The sequence below is a fragment of the Prionailurus viverrinus genome, chromosome B3 (assembly GCF_022837055.1).
Source record: "Prionailurus viverrinus isolate Anna chromosome B3, UM_Priviv_1.0, whole genome shotgun sequence".
Classification (NCBI taxonomy): domain Eukaryota; kingdom Metazoa; phylum Chordata; class Mammalia; order Carnivora; family Felidae; genus Prionailurus; species Prionailurus viverrinus.
This window is the reverse complement of record NC_062566.1, coordinates 101061307-101088791: the sequence shown is the minus strand read 5'-3', so window position 1 is coordinate 101088791 and position 27485 is coordinate 101061307. Positions and strand designations below refer to the sequence as shown.

Genomic DNA, 27485 nt, shown 5'->3' with positions numbered 1-27485 from the left:
CCAAAAGGCCACCGATCCTAACTTCCTAATTTTATAGATGAAACGGAGGTTCACAGAGGTAACAGGATTTACTTGATCAAGGTCACAGAACAGTAAGGTAGGGTTGGTAAGATCCTAGAGATCTTCCCACAACATCTCACTCTCTCAGAATAGTACTTCTCCCTCCGTGCTTCTCCTTCTCTGGTAAAAACAAAAAAAAAAAAACAAAAAAAAAAAAACAAAAAAAAAAAACAAAAAAAAACCAACTTCATCACCTCTGGCCAACTATTTCATTCTTGCAGATTTTACTCATTTAAAAAGTTCCCAAATACATTTCTCCACCATTCAACAATCTAAAATTATTCCTTAGAGACAAATGGGTAGGCTAATTTCTTCTGTTTGACCTTCCACACATACTATTCTCTGGCCATGCCCTCGCCTCCTATCACTTCACAGACAACTCTCAGCAGTCACACTGCTCCTCACTGGCTACACCACACCCTTCCCACAGCTGACTCCATGCTTCTCACTGATCTCTCAACCTTCCTCCATTCAACTTTCTTTAAGATCCAACACGAGCCTTCCCCTTTTCAAAACCCTGTCCTTAAACACTTCCAATTGATCTGTCCCTTCCTAGCTCCTTTTGCTTTTACTGCCCACACTACACAATTGAGGCTTGATAAGCAGCCATCCCATGGTTTAAATGTCTATGCAGAACAGTTTCATAATCTATTAAATGCAATACTGCTTCCTATCACAGTTCTAATCACTTATTCCTCCACATACGTACATATTCTCTCCCCAACTAAGCTCTAAGCAACCTGGGGCAGAGGTGGGGGCAGAGAAGGGGGATTTCTTAAATGCCAGACAGCAAGTAAGAAAGAACTAAGCATATAGCAGGTTCTCAATATAAATTGAAGTAAGCGGCGTTGAAAAAAATATAATTCAGATATTCCTGCCTTTTACTATTCTTGTCTGAAGTCTGAATGTGTTTACCCTTTCAGATCGTTCATTCTACATGATTACATTAAATTAATCAACAAGAGGGGCGCCTGGGTGGCTCAGTCGGTTAAGCGGCTGACTTCCACTCAGGTCATGATCTCACAGTTCATGAGTTAAAGCCCCACGTCGGGCTATGTGCTGACAGCTCAGGGCCCAGAGCCTGCTTTGGATTCTGTGTGTGTGTCTCTCTCTGACCCCCCCCACCCCCCCCCCCCCCCGCTCACACTCTGTCTCTGTCTCAAAAGTAAATAAACATTAAAATAAATAAAGCGAAAGTAAATTAACCAACAAGAGAAATAACAAGGTAAAACTAGACATCAACTTCTTTATAGGCTTTTAAGTTTTATTTTTTCTAATTATCAAATTAAGTCCTCAACGTAACAATGTAAATAGCTATGAAGTGTAAAAAACCAGGAAAGAAGAAATTTTTTCTTCAATTTTTTTTCTTTTTTAGAATTTTTTGAAAGTTTATTTATTTATTTTGAGAGAGATAATCCAAAGCAGGCTCTGCACCAAGTGCAGAGCCAACATGGGGCTCAATATCATGACTCTGAGATCATGACCTGAGCCAAAATCAAGAGTCAGATGCTTAACCCATTGAGCCATTCAGGCGCCCCAGAGTCCTTTCTCAGTGAACACTACTACTGACCATGCATTTATACAAACCAAAAATCTGGGATTCATCCTTAGCTCTTTCTTCATGCTCACATCTAATTGTCAATTCCATCTCTAAGTCATCTTCCAATCTGTCTACTCTTCTCCAAACCAGCATGCCCTCACTCTACCATCCTCCAATGTATTGAGGACCAACTGAATCTCTCTCAAAGAGATGCCTACAAAATTTGTAGCCAGTTGGTTTCCTGGACTGAATAGTTCAGTCCTCTTCCAATCCATCTATTTTTTTTTTTTTTTTTTTTTTTAGGAGGAGGAGGGCACAGAGAGACAGAGAGAGAGAGAGAAAGAGAGAATTCTAAGCAGGCTCTGTGCTGTCAGTGCAATGCAGAGCCCAATGCAGGCTTGAACCCACGAACCACGAAATCATGACCTAAGCTGAACCCAAGAGTCAGATGCTTAACTGATTGAGCCACCCAGGCACCCCCTGATCCATCTTTTGATAACTGCTATCTGAATGAGCCTTTTAAGAATTATATATCATAATTTAACATTTTAAGATGATTTGTCACTTCTCTTCTTTAAAGTTTATAACCTAGCCCCTTGCTTCCTCTCCAGCTACACAGTAAGGGCATTCTACCCTGTTCTAGATGCTCTGACCATACTCTTCATTCCTGGCTCCAGTCTATTACTTTTTACTAGTACAGCTTTAGAGCATATCATATCAAATGGGGCAAATTTTCCATCATTCAAGTTCCTTCCCCCCATATTAGCTATTCTCAACTATGTGTATTCCATATGTATGTAATTATTATGTATATATATCCTCAACTGTATGTCCTTCCAGGTAAATTTTAGGATCACTTTGCCAAATTCCATCTACTATTCTCTAAAAACAATAAATTCAAGGGGCGCCTGGGTGGCTCAATTGGTTAAGCATCCAACTTCAGCTCAGGTCATGATCTCACGGTTGGTGAGTTCAAGCCCCACATATAAACTCTCTGTTGTCAGCACAGATCCTGCTTTGGGTCCTCTGTCCCCCTCTCTCTCTGCCTCTCTCCCATGTGCTCTCTCTCAAAAACAGATAAACATTTTAAAAAACCACAATAAATTCAAGTGACATTGACTACAGCAAAATCTATCTCTTGAGACATAGTTAGATTGTCTTTTAACCCAACAGGGGTCATTTTTGTATTTCTGATTCAGTTATTATTCTATACATTGCAGTCAGCTTCTCGACGCCTTTCCTAGTTTGTTTTTGCTTTCGAATTCTGTTCATTCATTCTGAATGGGAAGAGACCTACTAAGAAGTGTAGTGTTCAATTACTGTTCACTGTCTATTTGTTAATGAACAACTTCTCCCTCCCTGATCTGAGAGTTCTGAGAGATTTCAGTTCGAAGAGTTCTAACTTGAAAACAAGTTGATAAGGTCCCTACTATGGTTGCAAGCAACCTCTTCTTCTGGGGGTCAGCTGGAAGGAGTGGTAATCACTGTCTGTCCAAATGAGTCAGATGTAATCTGTAATTTTTGGTTCAACTATAGACTTTGAAAGACCATACCACAACTCATGCCCTTACTTTCACTTTTTCTTATATATTTATAAACTCCAGGATATAATTTACCATCCAAGTTCCTTTCCTAACCACTATACCACATATTGGGAATCGTTTGGTGAACAAAGGTAAAAAGGAAAAACATGATGAGGACAAACAACCAGCTATTAAACTCTGGCTGGCTCAGATCACCCCCTTGTGTTTTAGAGATAGTATTTACTTTTGTTAGTCCAATGCTTCCCAGTGCATAATATGTATGCCATGGACAACTGTAGGTGAAAAAATAATAAACTTTTAAACAGTTTTTATTTAATAGTTATAAATAGTTTATTTATTTAAATTCTATTATTGAAAACACCATACTGATTTTCCATTTACTGAATATAAAATTTCCTTTTTTAATAAAATGACAATTCAAAATGAAGTAAACATTTTTCTTATTTTCTAAGGGGCCTTCCAGACTGTACCATTTCAGGAGTAGGATACATTTAACCTAAGGATATGTATCTCATCCCATCTCCACTAATGATAATAATAATAAAAATTGCCTCCAGGGGCACCTGGGTGGCGCAGTCGGTTAAGCGTCCGACTTCAGCCAGGTCACGATCTCGCGGTCCGTGAGTTCGAACCCCGCGTCAGGCTCTGGGCTGATGGCTCAGAGCCTGGAGCCTGTTTCCGATTCTGTGTCTCCCTCTCTCTCTGCCCCTCCCCCGTTCATGCTCTGTCTCTCTCTGTCCCAAAAATAAATAAACATTGAAAAAAAAAAATTAAAAAAAAAAAAATTGCCTCCAGAGTAGTGAAGACATATGCTTATCATGGTGCTGTTGTCAGGGTTGGTTTTGTATTTCATTGGTATTTAAGATAAACTTGGGAGGGAACATTTAGATGGAGTAGTAGCCGTGGTCTCCCTTCACTCCATCCAGATGCTAACCTTGTCCCTTTCTTAAATCTTGACAAGGAAAGTCTAAACGTCCTTGGATAGTAAATAGTAAGTATTACGTTTTCGGAACTACTTGACCATTGCTACAAGTAGTATAGTGAAGTGATTAAGAGAGCAAATTCTAGAGGCAGACTGCCTGGGTCTGAATCCTAGCCCAGTGAATACTTCCTAAATGACCTGCGGAAAAATCAATCTCTGTGTGCCTCATCTATATGCATCTCTGTGTGCACATCTATGATGTGCCATCATGTTTCCTCATCTATAACATGGGGATTCTGTAAAATTGAGATGTGATGGAATATACTTCATTGGATTTTGTGAGTATTGAGTTAATGCTTAGAACAGTACTTCTTCTATACTAAAAATTGTTATAGCTGTTGAGTATTTTATGTGTCCAGCACCATAAAAAATGCTTTATACGTATTTCACACATTGAAAAATGAAACTAATCTTTGAGAACCATATAAAAACATAAGAAATGGCCCACTTAATTTTTGTAAATGAAACTTACTTTTGCTTTAAAACTGCTCTCAGAGCATCCTTCTGCCCCATGGTGTACCGAGAAATAAAGATGTCATTTGCTGCAAAATTGAGACACAAAATATACTTCAGATTCCTAAAAATTTGTTAAATTTTAATAAAGCTACCAAAAAAAAAAAGCTTTTTAAGAATGTTTAGGAATTCAGCAATAAGATTTCTTAATTTTAAAAAATGTGAGTAGTAGCCATGATCTACTAAATGACTACAAAATGACTGATTAATAATAGTCATAACCCGGGGCACGTGGGTGGCTAAGTCAGTTAAGCATCTGACTTCAGCTCAGGTCATGATCTTGTGGTTCATGGGTTCATCGGGCTCTGTGCTGACAGCTCGGAGCCTGGCGACTGCTTTGGATTCAGTGTCTCCCTCTCTCTCTGCTCCTCCCCTGCTCACACTCTGTGTCTCTCTCTCAAAAATAAATAAACATTAAAAAATATTTTTTTCAAATAGTCATAACCCTAGACCCTAGGGGAAAAAATATAATAAAAAACACGTGAGGCCAAATTGGAGCCATTTGCTCAAATTCAAAAGAGAAAACTGTGGATAAAAATAAAACTACATAAAAAATGTCACTACATTAATTTCTTCAAAGCATATTTTTAATTTTTTAATCTATTATCTTACCAGACTATTCAAAACTTAAATTCAGAATTTATAAATTTTTTTAAGTACTTAATCCCAAATTTATGCAATGGGTTAGTAATAAAAACATTACCATTACCACTGCAAACCTTTTTCTGGATTTTAAAGATTCCACTACTAGCCTAATTTGGAAGGAAAAACTAATTAAAATGAAATAATCAAAATAATAAGAAAAAAATGGGGGTGCCTGGGTGGCTGTCAGTTAAGCGGCTGACTTCGGCTCAGGTCATGATCTCGCGGTCCGTGAGTTCGAGCCCCGCGTCGGGCTCTGTGCTGACAGCTCAGAGCCTGGAACCTGTTTCAGATTCTGTGTCTCCCTCTTTCTGACCCTCCCCCGTTCATGCTTTGTCTCTCTCTGTCTCAAAAATAAATAAACATTAAAAAAAATTTTTTTAAATAATAATAAGAAAAAAATGTAAGTTTATTTAATAAGTATCTTTTAGGGGCGCGTGGGTGGCACAGTGGGTTGGGCGTCCGACTTCAGCCGGGTCATGATCTCACGGTCCGTGAGTTCGAGACCCACGTCGGGCTCTGGGCTGATGGCTCAGAGCCTGGAGCCTGTTTCCGATTCTGTGTCTCCCTCTCTCTCTGCCCCTCCCGCGTTCATGCTCTGTCTCTCTCTGTCCCAAAAATAAATAAATAAATAAATAAATAAATAAATAAATAAATAAGTATCTTTTAAAAAAAATCAATGAACATCTTAAAAGCTAAAAACCTAAAATCTTATCCTTATAAAGAAACTCCTGACACATACAACACAGATGAGCCATGAAGACCTGCTACCTGAAATAAGTCAATCATAAAACTAGAGCACGGGGGGCGCCTGGGTGGCTCAGTCAGTTGAGCGACCGACTTCGGCTCAGGTCATGATCTTGCAGCTCATGAGTTCAAGCCCCACGTCAGGCTCTGTGCTGACACCTCGGAGCCTGGAGCGTGCTTCGGATACTGTGTCTCCCCCTCTCTGCCCCTAACCCACTCACATTCTCTCTCCGTCTCTCTCAAAAATAAATAAACATTAAAAAAAAAAAAAAAACTAGAGCAGGGGGAAATGGAGAGTTAGTGTTTAATGAGTACAGAGTTTCAACCGGGGAAGATGAAAAAGTTCTGGAAATGGATGGTGGTGATAACTGCATAATGTGAATGTATCTAATGCCACAGAACTGTACACTTAAACAAAAGAGAGAGAAAGAGCTAGTTTCTGTTATGTGTATTTTACAAGGGGGGATAAAAAGGAAAAGGAAATCTATCCTTTTACCTTTTTGTCTGTTGCTCTCTTCCAGTTTATCCACAGGCAACCCCTGCACTGCAACGTCTTTAGGAAAATCCTTTGGGATGTGAAAGGAAGAAATGAAAGGCTAAGATATCTTTATGATTTATTACTCATCAAGTAGCATTTACTAGCTATGTGACTACTGTGTTCTAGGAGGACAGGATCGTGTGTTTTTATAGACTTAATTCCCAGAACCACTGCAATGCTTAGGTACCTTGAAGGTACTCAAGGATCAGTTGAATGAGCAAGTAAATGAACAAGCAAGCAACTCTGGCCCTGAAATTCATACTCAAATATCCATTTGCCACTTCTAGCAGAGAGAGTCATTTAACAATTCAGTTGCTACAGTTTAATGTGAAAATCTGATTCACTGTGAGTCAAAAGGAGTACATAAGGATGGCCAACACATAAAACAACATCACAAATTAATCACAGCATTCTTTATCACTGAGCTCAAATATGGTCTCAGAAGGCTTCTCTACTGGCAACTAGTTTTCTGTTCACATGTGTAACCCTAGTCTTCATCTTTAAGATTCTATTCAGTGCTAAGACACCATGACTTTTTGAGTACTAGGTTCATTCAACATTGCTCTTCACCTTCCTTAGACACATCTCTTTTTTTTTTTTCCTGCTAAAGCAGAAAAGGGTAAAGAGAAAATCATTAAAAGAAAGTGATCCCCTGACAACAGGTATTAACTTCCTAAAAAATAGTTAATGAGGGGCACCTGGGTGGCTCAGTCAGTTGAGCATTCCACTTCAGCTACTATCATGATCTCACATCTCATGGTTTTTGAGTTGGAGCCCAACATCAGGCTCACTGCTGTCAGTGTAGAGCCCGCTTTGAATCCTCTGTCCCCACCTCTCTCTCTGCCCCTCCCCTGTTCATGCTCTCTCTCTCTAAAATAAATAAAACATTAAAAAAAATAGTCAACGAGGTTAACAATACAATAGAATACAGTATCTGGGGAATTAATATAAAGGCCTCCTACAAATGAGTAAGAAGCATAGCATATAAATATGTAATTCACAAAAGAAGAAGGCAATATACATGAAAAAAATTTCTCCTTCAGTAATAATAAAAGAATGCCTTCTTAACCTATCAAAATGGCAACTTTTTTTGGTCTACTTTTAATGCCCTGTATTGGTAAAGCTGGGGAAAAATAATACCACTAATTCTGCTCATGATCTTGCTGAATAATGTATATTGATACAGTCTTTCTAGAGGCAATTTAGAAACATTTCAAGAAGTGTGCATATCCTTTGATTTAATAATTTTACATCCAGAAATTAATCCTAATGAAATGACCTGAAATACACACCAGAATGTAAATTACATGGTTGTTTATATTATCAAAAATTGGGGGAAAAAACTTAATGTCAAATGACAGGAACATGAACAAATAAATTATGGTACACATACACTGAAATTCTATGAACCCATTAAAGTTTCTAGGGAAAAAAAAATCAATGGCATGGAAAAATATCCTTAATACTACCTAATAATAAAACAGTATGGTCCTATTTCATAAAACATGAAGGCAACAGTTGTTGACTTCAGCTACAGAATTTCTTCTTTCCTTTTTCTCTTTGTATTTTCTACAATGAATTTTAAAGTTTTTGTTTTCTTTCTACTCATGTGCAAGGACTGGCCCAAACAGGAATAGGGATATCTCACTTTCTGGTACTGTAGAGAAATACATATGAATAAAAGAAGATAATGAATAAGCTTATAAATATGAGCATATCAGGCACAAACTCCTTTAGTTTCCTCATTAAAATAGCTTGATCAAGTCAATCCACACTGTAATCTTAGCACTCATTTATGAAACAAAAATGTGATACAAAGACAAACTACAGTTTGTATTCAAGAAAAAATGATAATGAACTGGATTTACTTTGCAGGTGTATTTTACCTTAAGCAATCTACACAAAACAAGCTTTGAGTCCATATTAAATCTAATGGAATCCTAATCATCTTCCAAAGATCATCGATTTATTTTCAATTATATAGTAATAGCATATCCATGCATCTGGGAAATTATTTAGATGATGGAATTCAAAGACCATTAATCATTAAAAAAGGTATGCTCAAAAAAGAACCAAAGAATACCAACCCAAAGGCTAGGCATTGACTAAGGGACCAGGTGCAGCACATAATTATACGTTTTTATTGTGAGTGTTTTACAAAGTTGATAAGTAAGCAGCTTTAATTTCATTCTTACCAGGAATGAATTTCAATTTTCAAAATATTATATTGTGAAACTCTCTTCTTTAAAGACTTGTTTAATGGACAATTTATAGTCAACATTATGATTGGTGATCAAAATCTAATTAGATTGCATGAACAAAATATATTTATCATCAAATATTTTCAGGATTATAAAGGTAAAGATGAGAATTTCATGTTATTATTTTCTAAAGACCGCTCAAAAAAACCACACATAAAACCTCACAATAGCTTGAATGATATATAATCACACCTCACTTTTAAAAAATGATGTTCCTACTGTTTCTTTACCTTTACCTAACAGTAAGTTAAGTCTCTAGTCTAGAATATGTTTTCCTTAGCTCAGAGCAGAGCTTCTTTTCAGTTACAGTATTTCTCTCAGTGTTCAACATCTTAATAACTAGTATTTTTTATTCTATGGAAGATTGTTTAATGTCTCAATGCTATTCAAGTTGCAACTGTAGTATGTAAAACATTTCTTTGTAAGTGAAATTTAAGCAAAAACAAGGCCTGTTGCTCATCAAACATAATTTAAGAATACATTACTTAACAATACTGAAAAGTTTAACATGAATGGAATTACAAATTCTTTTGCTTACGCTTTCCGACACAGTAGAATTTTCTAGTGGAGCATGCAGATAATTTCTAGCAGAAGTCAAGTCTGATGAACCTAACAAAACAAAGGAATCAATTTGAGTGATTTTAGAATCAGAGCCTTTTCCTTTAAAAACTGTACAAGTATGATTCAAGAACTGTCAACTCCATATTAATGCAAAATCTATACTGGAAAGCACTTTTCATGCAAAAAAACTTAAGATGTAATTAACATATATTCTGATGAAAGTTTTACAGTTGATATTTAGGAAAATAAGGGTCAGTACTGACAATCAAGTGGGATAAATATGTTTTAAAATATATCGTTACACTGTTGGATTTGGACAAAGCATGGGTAGAATCATTAGCCAGGAATAAAATATGTACATGATATAAAAGCAAGACTTCATTATGTCATACCCTCCCTCCCCAAAAAAGCAGCATGATATAAGCATTTTTTTTGTTTTTGCACATATATTTATTAATTTGATCTTTACAATTATCAGTGAAATGGGCAAAGCATATGTCTTCTTCATTTTCACTGAACTCCAGACAGGTTAAGTGAATTGAAATACGGAAGCCATCAAGAGGCAGAAGTTAACGCTTTTCTACATGCCAAATTGAATAACACTATCCAAACAGAAGGTAGAGCATTTGGTAAAAACCCCTATTGATGAACAACAAGCACATCATACTAGTTAAGTGTGTCCACCACAGATGTGAACAAGAACAATATGCAAAAACCACACAAAGAAAAAACACAATGGGAAATGTTTCATTCATTCCACCTATTCGATGTTATATAGATTAGACCGGCTGTGCTAGCCATTTCCCCATGGAAAGGGGTCAGCTTTCAAACATCTATACAAACTAGATGCATCTTATGTTTGAGAATTTAAACATATAAAATCCTCTAAATTCTGAAACGCAAAAAACGAAATGAAAATAAAGACTAAAGATTTACAAAAGTGAGAACTATTCGGAGTCACATACCACATAACGTTCCATTCAAGCTAGCCTCGGTTCTAACAGGAAGACGTTTATTTGCAGACAACGCTGGAGGAACACAGGGCAACTCATCTTTGAGCAAAACCGAATAATCTCCCTGATTTGGAGAAAGTACCTCACGAAGCCTCCTCGCTGGTATTTTAACCCTTTTTTTCTTTTCCAGGCTAAACTCAGAGCCTTTCATATTGTGCAACAAAACTAGCCCCACAGTTCTGAATACAATTTCTTCTAGGTCCGTAAAACTTCAAAACAAAATTTTCACCGCTTTGGGGACTTTGGGGAGAAGGAACGAAGGAGGAGTATGATAAACAAAATGTGAATTTCAAGTGATTTTAAAACATCCAGTCATCAACCTGTAAATAAATCAATGTCTAAATAGACTATACAAAAAGCTAGAAATTTCAATTTGGTATTTAATCCAGGATTAGAGACTACTAGAACACCATATTTATCCATTAATCCCACTCAGTTCCACTAATGCATACGCCAGGGAATCTGAGAGTAGGGATGATAAGAGAAAGGCCGCGTGAGCAACAATAACCATAACGACACTCCCCAAACCTATAACTGGCAGTGCAAAACCAGATAGTGTTAAGATTCGTTGGTGGGACTCAAGCAAAACTGAAATGCTTTAAAATCACCCATATAAGAAGCTTAATAGCTGTCTTCCGCCAGAGTTTTACACACTCCTCCAGATGCAACCATCGGACACCTAAATTCACCCCTCCCAGTCAGCCGAACGCTCGGCGACCGCGCAGTCACAGGTATAATACGACAACAGCTTCAGCTGCCCGCGAGTCAACGTCCACTTCCCTTTAAGCCGGCCCCCCCTGAGACTCAACACGCATGCGCGCCAAGATAATCATCCAAAACAACCAACGAAAAAGCCGAAAGCTCTCCGGTGTTCGTCCATCCCTCTCCGGGTGGAAACAAACTCCCAGTGTAAAAGGCTTAAGAACGTGTGAATTTGGTCGTTTTTGTTTTGTTTCTTGTTTCTTTTAAGACACTACACTGCCCCCACGAGATTTAAACGTTGAATAAAACTCGAAATTCCCATCGAAGGCCCGCACAGATCCCGACCTAGTTGGAAATACCACTCCTGTTGCTTAGGGACTGTTTACAGTGTAGCTCCTGGAGACCGTTAGGGACGCGGGATTAAGTAAGTAAGTTTTACAAAAACTTTCGACTGATTCGGGTTATTGTTGGCCTGGAAGTCAGGAAAAGAGAGCACTGACAAAGCACACAACTACAAAACTTAATCACCAAAGGATTTTAGAATTCACTGGGGATAGCGGCTTTCCTTCTAGAGTTCCTGCGTTATAACGAATCCGCGTCGAAAAGTCTAAGGGCTATTTGACATCGCCTCTCCCACGTGTTCTCTTCCATCCAGCGGCTGCGGCGCCCGCCCTGACCCAGACCCTCCGCCCCTAGACTGGACTGGCAGCGCAGCCCCCCAGCCTCGCACTGGTGTCGGATGCGAGAGCCTGTGCTTAAGTATGGTCTCTTTTCTCTGCCCTTAGAATCCCGGGTTCCCAGGCGGGGGGCGGGAGACTACGCTCCGGAAAGGTGGAAGGGGTCTCTGGAGGAGGCCTCCGCGTGTACTTGGGACTGTGGGGAGGAGGGGGGCGGGTTGCGGAGACTGCGTCCCCAGAGCAGGTTTGGGACCTTCCCGGGGACCTTCTCGTGCTACTGGGGTGAGGGTCGGAATTTGAGGCCCTGAGCCTCCTCCAGCCCGGGTTTGGGGAGTCAGTGTCTTGTTTTGGAACAGTGAGTTAGATTGTAAAGCATCCCCGCAGTGACCTTGAGCTGACAGGCAAGAGACCCTCTTTTTAACTGAAAAATCTTCTCTACAGACAGAATACCATGGACAAACACCCCTTATCTGATTTGCTAATTTTTGAGAACGCACTATTTAGACGTTTCCTTTTACGCATTACTAAAGGTTTTTAAAGCGATTAATCAAAGCAAGAAGTGTAATCTGTAAAAGCTAAATAGCAGAGTTTCTTTATTTTTACATCTCCGCTGTCTACTTTCATAGAAAAATCCCTAGGATTAAAGGGGACCTTAAGGGCTCAGCTTTGGAGAACCTTTTAATTATTCTTAATAAGTTTCTGTAATTATTTATTTCAGTTACATTTCTCTCTTCATAAATGGGCTCTAAGGTACCTGTTTGTCCACAATTTGTTTTAATGTAGGTGAATTAAAAGATTGACAGTGTCAGAGACTTTGAAGATGACTTAATTCCCTTATTTTCTAGGTGAAGCTTAAATATTAAAAAGTGACCTTTCCGCTGCAGTCTACAAGGTGTGGCCATAGGCATAGAAACTTATTAAAATGACTTGGATAAATGATTTGATTTGGATCTTACAAACCCTTTTGTATCAGACCTGAAACCCAAGTAGTCTTGCCCCCATCTAGTCTAACTCATGGGCTTATGTTTCAGGCCTGGAAGCCATGCTTTAAACCCAAAAGCAATAATCTTTCAAAAGTAATTTTTGCTCTGCTTAATAATAAGTTGAGTTAGGGTTGCCAGTTAATCGGACATAACTTCCTAAACCTGCTCAGATGTGGCAGAGTCCTATTTTATACTCATCAGACAAGTTAGTTCAATTCAATTTAGACATCTGACCTATCAAAGACACCGATAGCCCTGAAACAAAAAACATGGCTCACAAGATTGTTTTCTTTAATTTCTTTTGTTTTGTTAACATCTTTACTTGCTTCTGGTTTCCCACTCTCCTAGCTCCATACATACCTATGTAAGTAGATACACCTTTTTTGCTGGTTTGTTTGTAAGTAAGTTTCAGACATGATGACCTTTAACCCTAATTTCTTCACCATATATCTCCTTAAGAACAGTCTATTACAGGGGTGCCTGGGTGGCTCAGTGGGTTAAGCCTCTGACTTCCAACTTCCCCTCAGGTCCCGATCTCACAGTTTGTGGGTTCAAGTACCCCCTTGGGCTCTCTGGGCTCTGCTGTCAGCACACGGCCGGCTGGCTTTGGATCCCCTGTCTCCCTCTCTCTCTGCCCCTCCCCCAGTTACAGTCTGTCTGTCTGTCTCTCTCTGTCTCAAAAATAAGAAAAAAAGAACAATCTGTTACATAGCCACAATAAGATTATCACACCTAATAAGGTAACATATTCAGATTTCTCCAATTATCCCAAAAATGTCTTTATTTTTAACTCAAATATTTTTTTTGATTCAAGGTCCGAAGTTCACACATTGCTTAGTTGTCATGACTCTTTAGTCACTTAATCTACAGCAGCCTTCTATTACTTTTCTTTATGGCTTCAACTTTTTGAAAAGACTAGTCTAGGTGTCTTACAAATTGTCCCACATTGTGGATTTTCCTAATTACTCCCTCATGATCAGAATCAGATCAAACATTTTTGGCAAGAATACCACACAGTTGATAATGTGTCTTTACTGGTTATGGTGGTGACTGCCAGATCTTTGCCATATAAAGGGACCATTTTTCTTTGATGAAAAGTAACTTGTGGAGATACTTTGAGACCATGGATATATCCTGTTCTCCAACTGTCACCCAGTAGTTTTATCATCCATTCTTGATCCTCACTTGAATTACAAGATTACCAATTACCAGTACCAGTCATGCAGAGACCAGGGTCAGGTATTGTGACAATGGCCGAGGACAAGGACATCAGTAGAATAACTTACTGCAAACTAAGTTTGAACAGAAGTAGAAATTTGGCTCCAGAACTGGTACAAATCTGCATAGGGTTCCAGAAAAGAAATTGCATCTCCCCTGTTAAATCCTGGTTAGTTGGGGGGGCTTTTTTGTTTGTTTTTTTTAATATTCAAAATTTTCTGGGAATTGTTTGTCTTGTGTTTACCTAAACATACTACCTGGGAAGATAAGGATCTTAAGTATTTTTAATACATCTCATAATACATCTGCCAAGGAATTATAACCTCAGAATAGATTGAGGAAACTAATTTCACTTATTGAGAATAATTTAGCCGTCAGAAGCTTACAATTCATCAAACAGAGCTTGAAGGGGCCTCAGCAGTCATACTGTAATCCCCTCATTTTTCAGGTAAGAAATCAGGCTTCATTGGAGACATTCAAGCAAAGGTTGGACAACTAATTTTCCAGAACAAAAAGGAAACTCATGCATCAGAAAAGGTTTGAATTGATGACTGATAAAATCTCTTTATTCTTAAGTTCCCTGGTTTTATTATATATTTTGACACAAAAATAACAGTATTGTGATCATTCCCAAGACCTAAGCCAGAGATTCTAGAACTCATCCCTTCCTTCTCTCTCTAGGTTTCAGGGATATAACCATAAGGTAACCTCTGATTGAATATTTGCCTCTACAATAACTAACATTTGCTGTAATAGCTGAAAATTAGGACTAAATCAAAAGGGAACCCCATTATTTCTACCTGTTTTCATCATCAGGTGGTGTGTGTGGCTGTTGGACTTTGTTAATCAGCATGATTTAGGATTAAATAACTGGAAAACAGAATGCTCCAAGACATAGAAGACACCAGACTAGCAAGTAAATGTGAAAATCATCACTCCGTCATTTCCAATATTTTCTAGGAGCAAATGCCTGTAATTAAGTATATCCGTGACGACAGACAGAGAAGAGCTTTGGAGATTTAGGCAGACTTGAGACAACCAACTGTTAGCTCTTGAGTTCAGTTGTAGATCTGGGAATTGAGTAGTGGAACTATTTTTCTTTTCCAAATTCTCAAGAAATAGATTACTCATGATAAACTTTATTTAAAGAGGAAATATATACTGTTAATTACTGTATATTAAAAAACAATACCAAGAAAATAATTTTTAAATAAAATTCATACCAAGAACATTTGGAGCATTCCTCATCTATGCATTAGTAAAGACTTCCCAATAACAACCATCATTTGTCACCGTGAGTTGTATATATACTAAGGGGCAAGTGGGGTAGAATCAGCACAGTGTTACCAGTCTCTGAAACTTAACATTTAAATATTTCAGACCTGCCACTCTTAACTCTAGTTAAAAAGTGATTATATATGAATTTTAACCTGAAGAAATAAAAGGATAGGAGTAGGAAAAAGAACTGGATTTTGACATCACAATCTGCAAACATGCAAATTTCTAAGGTTTTTATAAGTAAGGAAATCATCTGTTTTTGTTTTCTGTGTGTAGAAACATCAATGTCTTGTACAGTGAGTTTACTGTACAATTCAGCAATTCAAAAGGCTCAGTCTTATTGATGTCCTTTTGTCATTTCAGCTAGAGGCCTGTTGGTAAACCAAGCTCCATAATGCATATTTTATTGCTCTTGTATTTTTTAAAGTTCTCATAAAACAGTGGTTTCATATAACACCTATTTTCACAAAAGTTATTTTACCAGTTCTTGGATCGTTTCAAGCTGTTTTCTGAGTGAGAAGCCAAAAGAAATTTAGCTCTGGACATTTGCTAACACTACACTGCACACTGCATCTTGCTCTTTGGCAAGGATTAGACAGCTGAGCAACCTTTTTTTTTTTTATGTTAAACTTTTTATTTTGAGATTATTGTAGATTCACATGCAATTATAGGGGAAAATGCAGAGTTCCCTTGTGCCCTTTACCCACTTTTCCACAATAGTAACATGTTACAAAATATCACATACAATATCACACCCCAGATATTGATGATACAGTCAAGATACAGAACATTTCCATTACAGAAGTCTCTTCATCTTTTTATAGCAATACTTAATTCCCTCCTACCCCTGTCCCCGCCTTAACCCCTGGCAACCACTAATATATTCTCTATTTCTGTAAGTTTGTCATTTCATGAATGTTATATATATATAACATTGATCCTCACTTGAATTACAAGATTACCAATTACCAGTACCAGTCATGCAGAGACCAGGGATTGGCTTTTTTCACTCAGCATCATTCTTTGGAGATTCCTCCAATTTGTGTGCATCAATAACTCATTCCTTTTTTGAAATCTTGCCAATTGGAACGACATGGATGGACCTAGAGTGAATTTTGCTAACTGAAGTAAGTCAGAGAAAGACAAATACCATATGATTTCACTTATGTGAATTTAAGAAACCAGATAAACATAGGGGAAGGGGGAAAGAAATAGGGAAATCTTAATAGACTCCTAACTATAGAGAACAAACTGAAGGTTGCTAGAGGGGTGTTGGGTGGGAGGATGGGCCAAGTGGGGGTTGGGCATTAAGGAGTACAGCTGTTGTGATGAGCACAGGGTGTTACATGTAAGTGATGAATCACTAAATTGTACTGAAAACAGTATTATAGCCTATATTTACTAGAATTTAAGTCTGAAGAAAAAACTCATTCCTTTTTATTGCTGAGTTATTCCATGGCATTGGTGTACCAATTTAACCGTTCACTTACTGAAGAACATCTGGATGGTTTCCAGTTTTTGACTGTTACAAATAAAGTTTCCATAGCTATTCATGTAAAGGTTTTTGTGTGAATGTAAGTTTTCATTTCTCTGTGATAAATGCCAAAGAATACAATTGCTGGGTCATTTGGTAGTTGCATGTTTAATTTTCTAAAATACTGCCAAACTGTTCACTGCAGTGACATTACAATTTTACATTACCACTAAGTGAGTGATCCAGTTTTTCCACGTACTCACGAGTATTTGGTGGTGTCACTATAAATTTTAATAATTTATGTTTTATTAAGTTCCTGATCCATCTTGAGTTAATTTTTATATAACTCACACATAAGTGAGAGACTTCGAGGCTAAATTTTTTCCTATGGATATATAATTGCTCTAGCACCATTTGTTGAAAAGGCTATCCTTCACTTAATTGCTTTTGCACCTTTACTAAAAATTAGTTGGGCATATTTATGTAACCCTAATTCTGGGTTCTCTGTTCTGTTTCACTGAACTATGTCTACCTCTCCACTCATAGCACACTATACTGATTACCGTAACTCTTTAATAAGTCTTAGAATCAAGTAGACCTCCTCCCATTTTATTCGTTTTTTTAATTTGTTTTACTATTTTAATCCCTTTGGTAATATAAATTTTAAAATAAATTTGTCTATATTTACAGGAAATTTCACTGGGACCTGATAGGAATTACATTAAGCCTGTATATTAATTCTGGGTAAATGGACATCCTTACTATGTTGAATCTTCCAATCCATGAATACAATATGTCCCTCCATTTATTTAGGTCTTTAATTCTTTTTCACCAGCATTTTATATTTTCCAGCATACAAGTGCTATACATGCTTTGTTAGATTTACCCCTAAAATTTTTAAGGGTTTTTTTTTTTTAATGTTTATTTATTTTTTTTAGAGAGAGAAGAGCACATGAGCATGAGCGGGGGAGGGGCAGATGGAGAGGAAGCAGAGGATCCAAAGCAGGTGCTGCACTGACAGCAGTGAGCTGGTTGCAGGGCTTGCAACTCATAAACAGTGAGATCATGACTTGAGCCATAGTCGGACGCCTAACAGACTGAGGCACCCAGGCACCCCACTGCTAAATTTTTCTTGAGTGACTGTTAACGGTATTATACTTTTAATTGTCGGCATATTCATTGCAAGTATATAGAGATAGTTTTAAGAGTTTCTTTTTTTTTTTTAATTTTTTTTTTTTTTCAACGTTTATTTATTTTTGGGACAGAGAGAGAGAGAGAGAGAGAGAGAGAGCATGAACGGGGGAGGGGCAGAGAGAGGGAGACACAGAATCGGAAACAGGCTCCAGGCTCCGAGCCATCAGCCCAGAGCCTGACGTGGGGCTCGAACTCACGGACCGCGAGATCGTGACCTGGCTGAAGTCGGACGCTTAACCGACTGCGCCACCCAGGCGCCCCAGTTTTAAGAGTTTCTTTATAGATCCCTTGGAATTTTCTATGTGCACAATTATCTCATCTGCAAAGAGAAACAATTTATTTTCTTCCTTTACCATCTGTATGTTTTATTTTCTTTTCTTGCTTTACTGCACTGGGTAAAACTTCCAGCAGTATATTAAGAGTAGTAAGAGCAGATCTCATGCCTTGCTCACAATCTTAGGGGAGAATATTTAGCCTTTCACTGTTACTTATAGTTTTTTGTAGATACTCATTATGAAGTTGAAGAAGTTGTCTTTTCTTATTTTTCAAAGTTTTTTTTAATCATGAATGGGTGTTGAATTTGTCAAATGGTATTTCTGCATCAATTGATGTGATCTAATGATTTTTCTCTAAATCCTGAAGCAGCCTTGTATGTCTAGAGTAAACCCACTTATTCAAGGTGAATAATTCTTTCATATATTGCTGAATTACATTTGTTATTATTTTGTCACATACTTTTATGTCTATTTGATGAGGATATTTTACTGTAATTTTACGTATGGTCTTTGGTTCTGATATCAGGATAATACAAGTTCATAAATAAGTTGTTAGATTTTTTTTTTAATTTTTTTAAATTTACATCCAAATTAATTAGCATATAGTGCAACAATGATTTCAGGAGTAGATTCCCCCTTAGTGCCCCTTACCCATTTAGCCATCCCCCCCTCCAACTCCTCCAGTAACCCTGTTTGTTCTCCCTATTTATGAGTCTCTTCTGTTTTGTCCTCCTCCCTGTTTTTATATTATTTTTGTTTCCCTTCCCTTATGTTCATCTGTTTTATCTCTTAAAGTCCTCATATGAGTGAAGTCATATGATTTTTGTCTTTCTTTAACTAATTTCACTTAGCATAATACCCTCAGTTCCATCCACGTAGTTGCAAATGGCATGATTTCATTCTTTCTGATTGCCGAGTAATACTCCATTGTATATATATACCACATCTTTATCCATTCATCCATCGATGGACATTTGGGCTTTTTCCATACTTCGGCTGTTGTTGATAGTGCTGCTATAAGCATGGGGGTGCATGTGTCCCTTCTAAACAGTGCACCTGTATCCCTTGGATAAATGCCTAGTAGTGCAATTGCTGGGTCGTAGGGTAGTTCTATTTTTAGTTTTTGAGGGACCTCCATGCCGTTTTCCAGAGTGGCTGCACCAGCTTGCATTCCCAAGGTTGTTAGATTTCTGCATATGGAGTTGTTTGTAGTGCTATTACCCTTTTGATGTCTGCATGGCCGATGGTAATATATCCAGTTTCATTCCTTATAATGATAATGTGATTTTTTTATTAGCCTTGCTAGAGGTTTGTTATAATACTTGTTCAGAGAACCAGCTCACTGTTTCTTTATTATCTGTTGCACTTGTTTTCATTAATTTCTGCTCTTCATTATTTTGCTTTTCTTTTTCTAGGTGCTTGAAGTGAAAGTTTAGATTATTGATAGGGGACCTTTACTATTCTCTAGTGAATGCCTTTAGGTGCCAGTTTTCCTCGTGGCTGATTTAGCTGTGTCCCACAAATTTTGATATGTTTTGTTTTCAGTTTCATTCAGTTCAGTAATTTTTTAAAAATTTCTCTGAGACTTCTCTTTTGACCCATGTATTGTTTAGAAGCAGTTTATTTTCCAGGTGCACCTGGTGGCTCAGTCAGTTGAGCATCCGACTCTTGATTTCAGCTCAGGTCATGATCTCACAATTCGTGAGATAGAGCCCCGTATTCGGCTCTGTGCTGACAGCATGGAGCCTGCTTGGGATTCTCTCCCCACCCCGCCCGCCCTGCTCAAAAATAAATAAACTTTTAAAAGAAGTATTTTTTTCAAATGTTTGGAGATTTTCTTTTTGTTACTAATTTCTAGTTTGATTCTTTTGTGGTCAGAGAACACATTCTGTGTGATTTCAATTCTTTTAAAATTTGTTGAGGCTGCTTTTGTGGTCCAGAATGTTTTCTGTGGTTTCACAAATGTGGTCCTGGTCTGTGTTTCATGGCTCTTGATAAAAATATGTATCCTGTGGTGTTGGGTAAAATGTTCTATAAATGTTGACTGATTCCTGTTGGTTGATGGTGTTGTTTTTCTATATCCTTGTAAAATTTCTGTCCAGTTCTATTAATTGTTGAGAGAGGGATATTGACATCCCCAACTAGATCTGTTTCCTTTCAGTTCTATTAGTTTTCACTCTGTACATTGTGCAACTCTCTTGTTTGGTGCAAACTGCTGTGTTTTCTTGATAGATTAATCCTGAACGTCTCTTTCTGTCTTGTAATTTCCTTTGCTCTGACACCTACTTTGTCTGATATTAACATATGCACTATTTTCTTTTGATTGTTTGCTTGACAGATCTTTTTTCATCCTTTTATTTTCAATCATTATATTTGAAGTAAGTTTCTGATAGATAACATATAGTTAGTCATGTTTTTTAATCTATTCTACCAATCTCTTTTAATTGATTATTGCTTATATTTAATGTAATTGTTTATTAGGGCTTAAAGTTGCTATTTTATTTTTTGTTTTCTGTTTTTCTTGCCTTTCTGTGGATAACGAGTATATTTTGGAATTTCATTTTGATTTATCTATAGTATTTTTGAGTGTGTCTCCCTATGTATCTTTTTTAGTGATTGCTCTAGGTACTACATGATATATACATGTAGTATATATCAGTTTGAGTAAAGTGTAGAAACTTTACCTCCTTTTACCTTCACCATTTATAATATACATTTAGAACCACATTAGACAGTCTTATAATTTTTGCTTCAGATGTGAAAAACACAATTTAGGAAACTCAAGAAGAGAAGGAAAGTGTATTGTACTTACTCACATTTGTTATTACTGTTTTTTCCTTTCTTCTTGATGTTCCAAGTCTCCTATTACCATTTCCTTTCTGTTTAGAACTTTAATCCTTCTTTTAGGGTAGGTCAGCTGGCAACAAATTTTAGTTTCTTTCATTTGAGAATGTCTTGATTTCCCCTTCAGTCCTGAGGTATATTTTTGCTAGATACAGATTTCTAGATTGACTGATGTCATCCTAATTGTTTTCCCCTGCAGGTGAAATGTCACTTTTTCACTTGCTGCTTTCAAAAATTTTTATCTTTAGTGTTTAGAAGTTTGGCTGTGACATCCTGAGGTAGACTTCTTTGCCATTATGCTCTTTGCATTCATTCGCTTCTTGAATCTATCTGTTCAGTTTATTTTGGTTATTTTATTTTTCACCTCTTGAAATTTTCATTGGGTTCTTCTAATGTCTTGTTTGTTTCAAGCATATTCATAATTGCTCATTGATGTGTTTTTTATAATAGTTTTAAAATCTTTGTCAGATAATTCTAAATCTGTCATCTCAGGATTGGATATATATTAACTGTCTTTTCTCATTCAGTTTGAGATTTTCTTAGTTCTTGGTATGATGAGTGAATTTTTATTGTAACCTGGACATTTTACATACTGTATTATGAGGCTCCAGATCTTGTTTAAACTTTCTCTTCTAGCTGGCTCCTTTTGACACTACTCCATTAGCGGAAGTGGGGGCAGGTACTGCTAGGTGTAGAGTAGAAGTCCAGGTTTCTCACTCTGTCACTTAAGGTGTGTGGGGGCTGGTGTGCTCCTCATTACTGCCAGGGCAACTGTAGGAGTTAGGGCTCTCTAGTAGGCCTCCATTGGTATCACTCTGGCTTAGAGGGACTAGCATGTCTCATTACTGCTCCCACTGTCTCCACTGACACCAGAGGAGAGAATGTGGACTAATTACCATATGACAGTAAAGCTAGTCTTAAATCTCAAAGAGGCCTCCTTTGTTACCATCTGGAGAGGAGGGAGAGGGTACCTCATTACTGCCAATTGAGATAGATGTCCCCACTCCTCATGTGGTTTCCACTGACACCTGTTGGGGGTGAAGGGCCCTCATTAATGCCCAGGAAGGAAAGAAGTCCTTGCTTCCTAATCTCCCTTCTCTGAAGTGTAGGGGTTGGAATGCCTTATTACAGCCTAGGAAGGGTGGAAGTCTAGGCTCCCAGCTTTGGCTTAAGTTGATTGGAGGTGGGGGGAGAGGGGGGCTGGTTGGGGATGCAGGCCACAATTTTTTTTGTTTGCCTGGAGTATAGCTATTATCGTTTAAAAGTTTTCTGTCTTGGGGCGCCTTAAGAATCCGACTTCAGCTTGGGTCATGATGATCTCACAGTTTGTGGGTTCAAGCCCTGCATCAGGCTCTGTGCTGACAGCTCAGAGCCCGGAGCCTGCTTCAGATTCTGTGTCTCCCTCGCTGTCTGCCTCTCCCCCACCATGCTTTCTGTCTCTCAAAAATAAATAAACGTTCAAAACAAAATTTTTTTTTAAGTTTTCTGTCTTATAGGCTTCCCCTTTCCTGGCCCTTTGGCTAGAGAAGACCAGCTTTGGGGTCATGGAGGGCTTTGTTCCCATTGGCATCTGCTGACTGCTGGCTTCTTCAGCTCTAACTCTTTGCAAAAAAGAGAATTCACCACTATTTTGTTTCTCAGTTCCCAAGGGCCCTGGCCAATACACTTTCTTCTCTCCACCTTTTAGTCTCAGGTTTGTCTTATATTTAATGTCCAGGGCTTTTAGTTGTATTTAGTGAGAGGAATTGGGAAAAGCACATCTCTCACTCCCATCTTCCCAGAAGCACTAGTCCTAAACTGCATTGTATGACATACTTATAGAATCCTCTGTCTCTTTGGTTAGTGGTTTTTTATAACAGCACAGTAACACCTAAAAAATTGTGACCTGCAGTAACTGTTGGTATTTTTGAGGTAGTTTATGTGGTAAAAACATATACAGTTGACCCTGAAAAACAACACGGGTGTGAACTACACAGGTCCACTTTTATGCAGATTTTTTACAGTACTGTACTATAAATGTCTTTTCCTTATGATTTTATTAACATTTTCTTTAGAAAGAGAATACACATAATACATATGACATACAAAACATGTCTTAAGTGGCTATGCTATCAGTAAGGCTTCCAATCAACAGTAGCCAATCAGTAGTTAAGTTTTGGGAGAGTCAGAAGTTACATGCGGATTTTTGACTGTGTGTCGGGTTGGTGCCCCTAACACACACATTGCTGAAGGGTCAACTGTATGTTGTTTACAAAGTGAAATAAAATAGGAATAAAGAGCATTCTTGTTAACGTTTTCGGTGTTTATGGAACGCTAGTTGCCTCATGTTGGGCTAACCTAAAACCTCTACTGCATTATTTGTAAGGGATATAGAGGAGGTTTAATAGCAAAGATGGTCTATATCATGTTACTGCTAAGCCAAAGATTCTCTTAAGTATAGACAATTATACTTTTTATGAATCATTACTTCAAAGAAAACTATAGGCTAGAACATCTGGAGTAGACAGGTGCCTGGTTGGCTGAGTCAGTTAAGCGTCCAACTTCGGCTCAGGTCATGATCTCATGGTTCGTGGGTTTGAGCCCCGCACTGGGCTGTGTGCTGACAGCTCAGAGCCTGGAGCCTGCTTCGGATTCTCTGTCTCCTTCTCTCTCTGCCCTCCCCACTCATGCTCTGTCAGTCTCTGTCTCTCAAAAATAAATGTTAAAAAAATTATTTAAAAAAAAGAAGAGCAGCGGCACCTGGCTGGCTCAGTCGGTTACGTTTCCGATCTCAGCTCAGGTCATGATCCCCTGTTGCTTGAGTTCAATCCCCACGTTGGCCTCTGTGCTGATAGATCAGAGCCTGGAGCCTGTTTCAGATTCTGTGTCTCCCTTGTTCTCTGCTCCTCTCCCACTCACACTTTGTCTTTCTCAAAAATAAACAATATAAATATCTTAAAAACCAGATAGAAAAGAATGAGTACTTTCCCTTGCATATGAAAAAAATGTCAGTAATATGAACTTAAGGGTAAGGAAAAAAGAGGAGTAAAGAATAAATGCAAAAGAGCAGCAGGTGTATACGTGGTTGGAGATGCTGCAATGGAATTACTACTGATTGTATTAATTAATCAAAATGAAAAATTTTTTTCATGATAGTAATGTACACTTTGTCCTGTGCTGAAATTTCCTAGTTTTATCTCCATATAAACTTCATGAAAATTTCCTGCTTTTCACAGCCACTTTAGATATTGACAAGTCTGTAAGAATGATACACACTTTCGGTTTATCATGTTTGCATTCAGTATCAGAAAACTCAAAGCTAAATATAATGCCTAGAAGTTCTGTTAGTTTACAGTATACATGGTTAGTATTTGCTTATTCTTCCCTTTTCATGCTGTTTAATTTCTACTTTTAAAAAGCTTTATTTTATATAAATCTTTCATATGAGATGTTCATCTATTGTAGAACTAGCCAGAACAGAACAAGTAAGTAATGGGATACGTTGTTATATCTGGATTAACTGAGCCTGGGCTCTCCATTTAACAATGTGAAAATCCTAGTAATTCAGAAAGGCTTTTTTGACTTATCTTCACTTCTCTGTTGCCCCCAAGTTAGATCACAAGTGTCATAGGTTCAAAAGTTTCTAATAAGTCTCTGTGATTACACTTTTTGAATTGCAGAATGTACAACTCCTGTACTTCGGTTAAAGTCTTAGAAAACTGAGTATCTTTCATTACAGTTGTTGATTTATAAATGGATGGTGCTTATGAACAATTAATAGAAGCTTTGTATTTATGTAGAGATAACAGAAGGATCGTTGTTATGTTAGGTCAGAGTTACATTAGGAACCAGTGGAATAGTTATGTACTTGAAGAAGACATCAGAGAGCTCTTGGTTTCCCTTAAAACTACTAGGAATGAGGCTGTGGCAAGTGACTTTGCAAGGTAGCAAAGCAAGCTGTCTTAAAACGAGATTTAGATAAACGGGGCCCACGGCCAGCATTAAAAAAATCTAATTCTAAACTATAGCGTTCCTTGTTGCCATTAATGACCTGGGAGGATGGATATAATTACATACCCCATTAGGAATTTATAAAATAAAGAAAATAATTTCAGGTAAACTTCATTTCTTTTAATAACCTGTATTTGTTTTAATACCTAACTCTTCAGTGAGCCAAAAAATATTTGTTCACAGACTAACTTTTCCTTAATTTTTAAATTAGGTGACTAATAAACATATCAAAAGAATATGGCTGCACAAATACCAGAATCTGATCAGATAAAACAGGTAAGGTATTACAATTAATGAAAAAGAATTTTGCAAAAAATTTAAGGCACTTCTGGGTGCAACCATGTCAGTCAGCGATCTCACAAAATAACTTCAAATTTCATTTCCAAAAATGGATTTTAAATCATATGAAACATTTTTTTTCAGATAATTTGACAGATAATGCAAAAAAAAATATTTAACTAGAAAATTTGACTATGTTTTATAGATCATACTCTACAGGCCATACTATACCCACCTGAGCGAAGGAAAGAATTTTTTATTTCAAGTATAACAGGGTATTTTGCCCAAATACAAAACATCAGTAATTAAAGTTTCAAAACATCTTTGTTTTAAAAAACCATATATTAAAGAATGCTCTGATTTGTTCGTAGTTTAAAGAATTTCTTGGAACCTACAATAAACTTACAGAAACCTGCTTTTTGGACTGCGTTAAAGACTTCACAACAAGAGAAGTAAAACCTGAAGAGGTATGAAAAGCACCGCCCACTAAAAACTCTGAAAGCTTGTCATAAACAATAGAAATGAGATCCCCCTCACCATTTCGCTTGTTCCTAGTTATTACAGGAATGTGGTTTTATGTTCCATTGCTCAGAGGAACTGAAGCAGTCGAGACCCATGGCCTTGAGTTAAATGATCCCAAATTTAATATGACAGTCCTACCGTACCATGGCAGATTTTGGTTTTTTAGCTAAGATGCCTGGGGCTTGCTAAATTATTGTTCCATGGCAAAGATTCTTACTAATTAGCTTTCAGTCAAGATGGCCTGGCTAGAGGGGCGCCTGGGTGGCGCAGTCGGTTAAGCGTCCGACTTCAGCCAGGTCACGACCTCGCGGTCCGTGAGTTCGAGCCCCGTGTCAGGCTCTGGGCTGATGGCTCGGAGCCTGGAGCCTGTTTCCGATTCTGTGTCTCCCTCTCTCTCTCTGCCCCTCCCCCGTTCATGCTCTGTCTCTCTCTGTCCCAAAAATAAATAAACGTTGAAAAAAAAAAAATTTTTTTTTAAAAGATGGCCTGGCTAGAGAAACTTGACCCTGAGAATTCAGGTTAATTTTGGAAAAAGCAGAGCTTAAATTTGGTGACTTATATTGCATAGGTGGATTCTGAAAACTTAATCCTCTCAGAAGTCGTAACTTTTAATACCCTCATCAAAACATTTATATATTGGCTGAAAGTGATATTCATTCATGCCAAGAACATATAACTAGCAATCAGTAAATCCTTGTTAAGTAAATGACAAAGTTTGAAAAATGCTAAGTATAATATTCTTGTTAAAAAGAAGTGTTGAAATTTAAGAATATTGGGAATGGAGCTTCTCATTAAAAAGGAACAAACTACTGGGCCTATGTTTTAACAATCAGAATGAGATATGCAAAAGGCAGGGACATTACCATTGTTTTTAGTGCTTACAAACTAGTAGGCATTCAGTATATATTAATTTTAGTAAATGGATGAAACTATTCACAATTGAAAGCTATGATCACTCACTACTCAATACCACTTAGTTCTCATATATTCAAAGAAAAGAAAAGCACCCACTGGTTGTTTATGTAAAAATACATGCATTGTTTAAAAACATTAATATTTCTGTGTTGTCTCTTGGATCTTCTCTTTTTATTTCTAGACCACCTGTTCAGAACATTGCTTACAGAAATATTTAAAAATGACACAAAGAATATCCATGAGATTTCAGGAATATCATATTCAGCAGAATGAAGCCCTGGCAGCCAAAGCAGGACTCCTTGGCCAACCACGATAGAGGAGTCCTGATGGCTGGACTTTAGATGAAACACTGCCAGCAGCTGTTGTGATGGAAATGAGGATTCATCTGATGGAATCCCCTGAAAGCAGTAGCCACCATGTTAAACTGTCATGACTGTCTGGCAAGTGGGAAACAACTAGAGAAACAAAATTGCTATTTACCATGAATAATCAAAATAGAAGGTCTTATTGTTCAATCAAAATAATAAGATGCAACATTTGTTGAGGCCTTAAGATTCAACAGCTTGGTAACTTCATTAGATAAATAAACCATTGTTTCTTCAATTGTGACTGTTAATTTTAAAAGCAAAATAATGTGTTCAATCATGTATGAGATAGAAAAAATTTTTTATTACTAAAAGTAAAATAAATGGAAATATCACTGAGCAGTTGTTTATACTATATATAGTACCAT

At 37.5% G+C, this 27485-nt stretch overlaps 2 protein-coding genes across 10 annotated transcripts in view; one reads left to right on the top strand and one right to left on the bottom strand.

Annotated features, from left to right (window-relative positions):
* KIAA0586 (KIAA0586 ortholog) overlaps positions 1-11466 on the bottom strand; it is a 112793-nt gene extending 101327 nt beyond the window's left edge. For 2 of the 6 annotated variants that reach the window (XM_047863304.1, XM_047863305.1), the window contains exons 1-4: positions 10354-11397; positions 9366-9436; positions 6525-6594; positions 4599-4668 (exon numbers count right to left, since the gene is read on the bottom strand). In XM_047863304.1, the coding sequence (XP_047719260.1) occupies positions 4599-4668; positions 6525-6594; positions 9366-9436; positions 10354-10552 (410 nt within the window). In that variant the 5' untranslated portion in view covers positions 10553-11397. Of the gene's footprint in view, positions 1-4594; positions 4669-6524; positions 6595-9365; positions 9437-10353; positions 11398-11448 lie in introns of those variants that run through there. The other 4 variants (XM_047863302.1, XM_047863303.1, XM_047863307.1 and 1 more) reach the window with 3 other exon arrangements.
* On the top strand, positions 45-27456 carry TIMM9 (translocase of inner mitochondrial membrane 9). 4 transcript variants are annotated; one of them, XM_047863315.1, is made up of 6 exons: positions 11742-11862; positions 12626-12672; positions 14430-14518; positions 25248-25312; positions 25687-25782; positions 26934-27456. In XM_047863315.1, exons 4-6 carry the CDS (start codon positions 25274-25276, stop codon positions 27066-27068), a joined length of 270 nt encoding a protein of 89 aa, XP_047719271.1. In that variant the 5' UTR covers positions 11742-11862; positions 12626-12672; positions 14430-14518; positions 25248-25273; the 3' UTR covers positions 27069-27456. The 4 variants fall into 4 exon arrangements, with proteins under 4 accessions (XP_047719272.1, XP_047719270.1, XP_047719273.1 ...); XM_047863316.1 differs by lacking the exons at positions 11742-11862; positions 12626-12672 and adding an exon at positions 45-97; XM_047863314.1 differs by lacking the exon at positions 12626-12672 and having other exon boundaries at positions 11711-11862.
* Positions 27457-27485: the final 29 nt, after the last annotated feature.

Excerpts from the sequence above, each read along its gene's own strand:
- TIMM9 (XM_047863316.1), top strand. The coding sequence starts at position 25,274 with ATGGCTGCACAAATACCAGAATCTGATCAGATAAAACAG. Across the intron at positions 25,313-25,686 it reads AATCTGATCAGATAAAACAG|TTTAAAGAATTTCTTGGAAC; the intron begins GTAAGGTATTAC and ends ATTTGTTCGTAG. Across the intron at positions 25,783-26,933 it reads GAGAAGTAAAACCTGAAGAG|ACCACCTGTTCAGAACATTG; the intron begins GTATGAAAAGCA and ends TTTTATTTCTAG.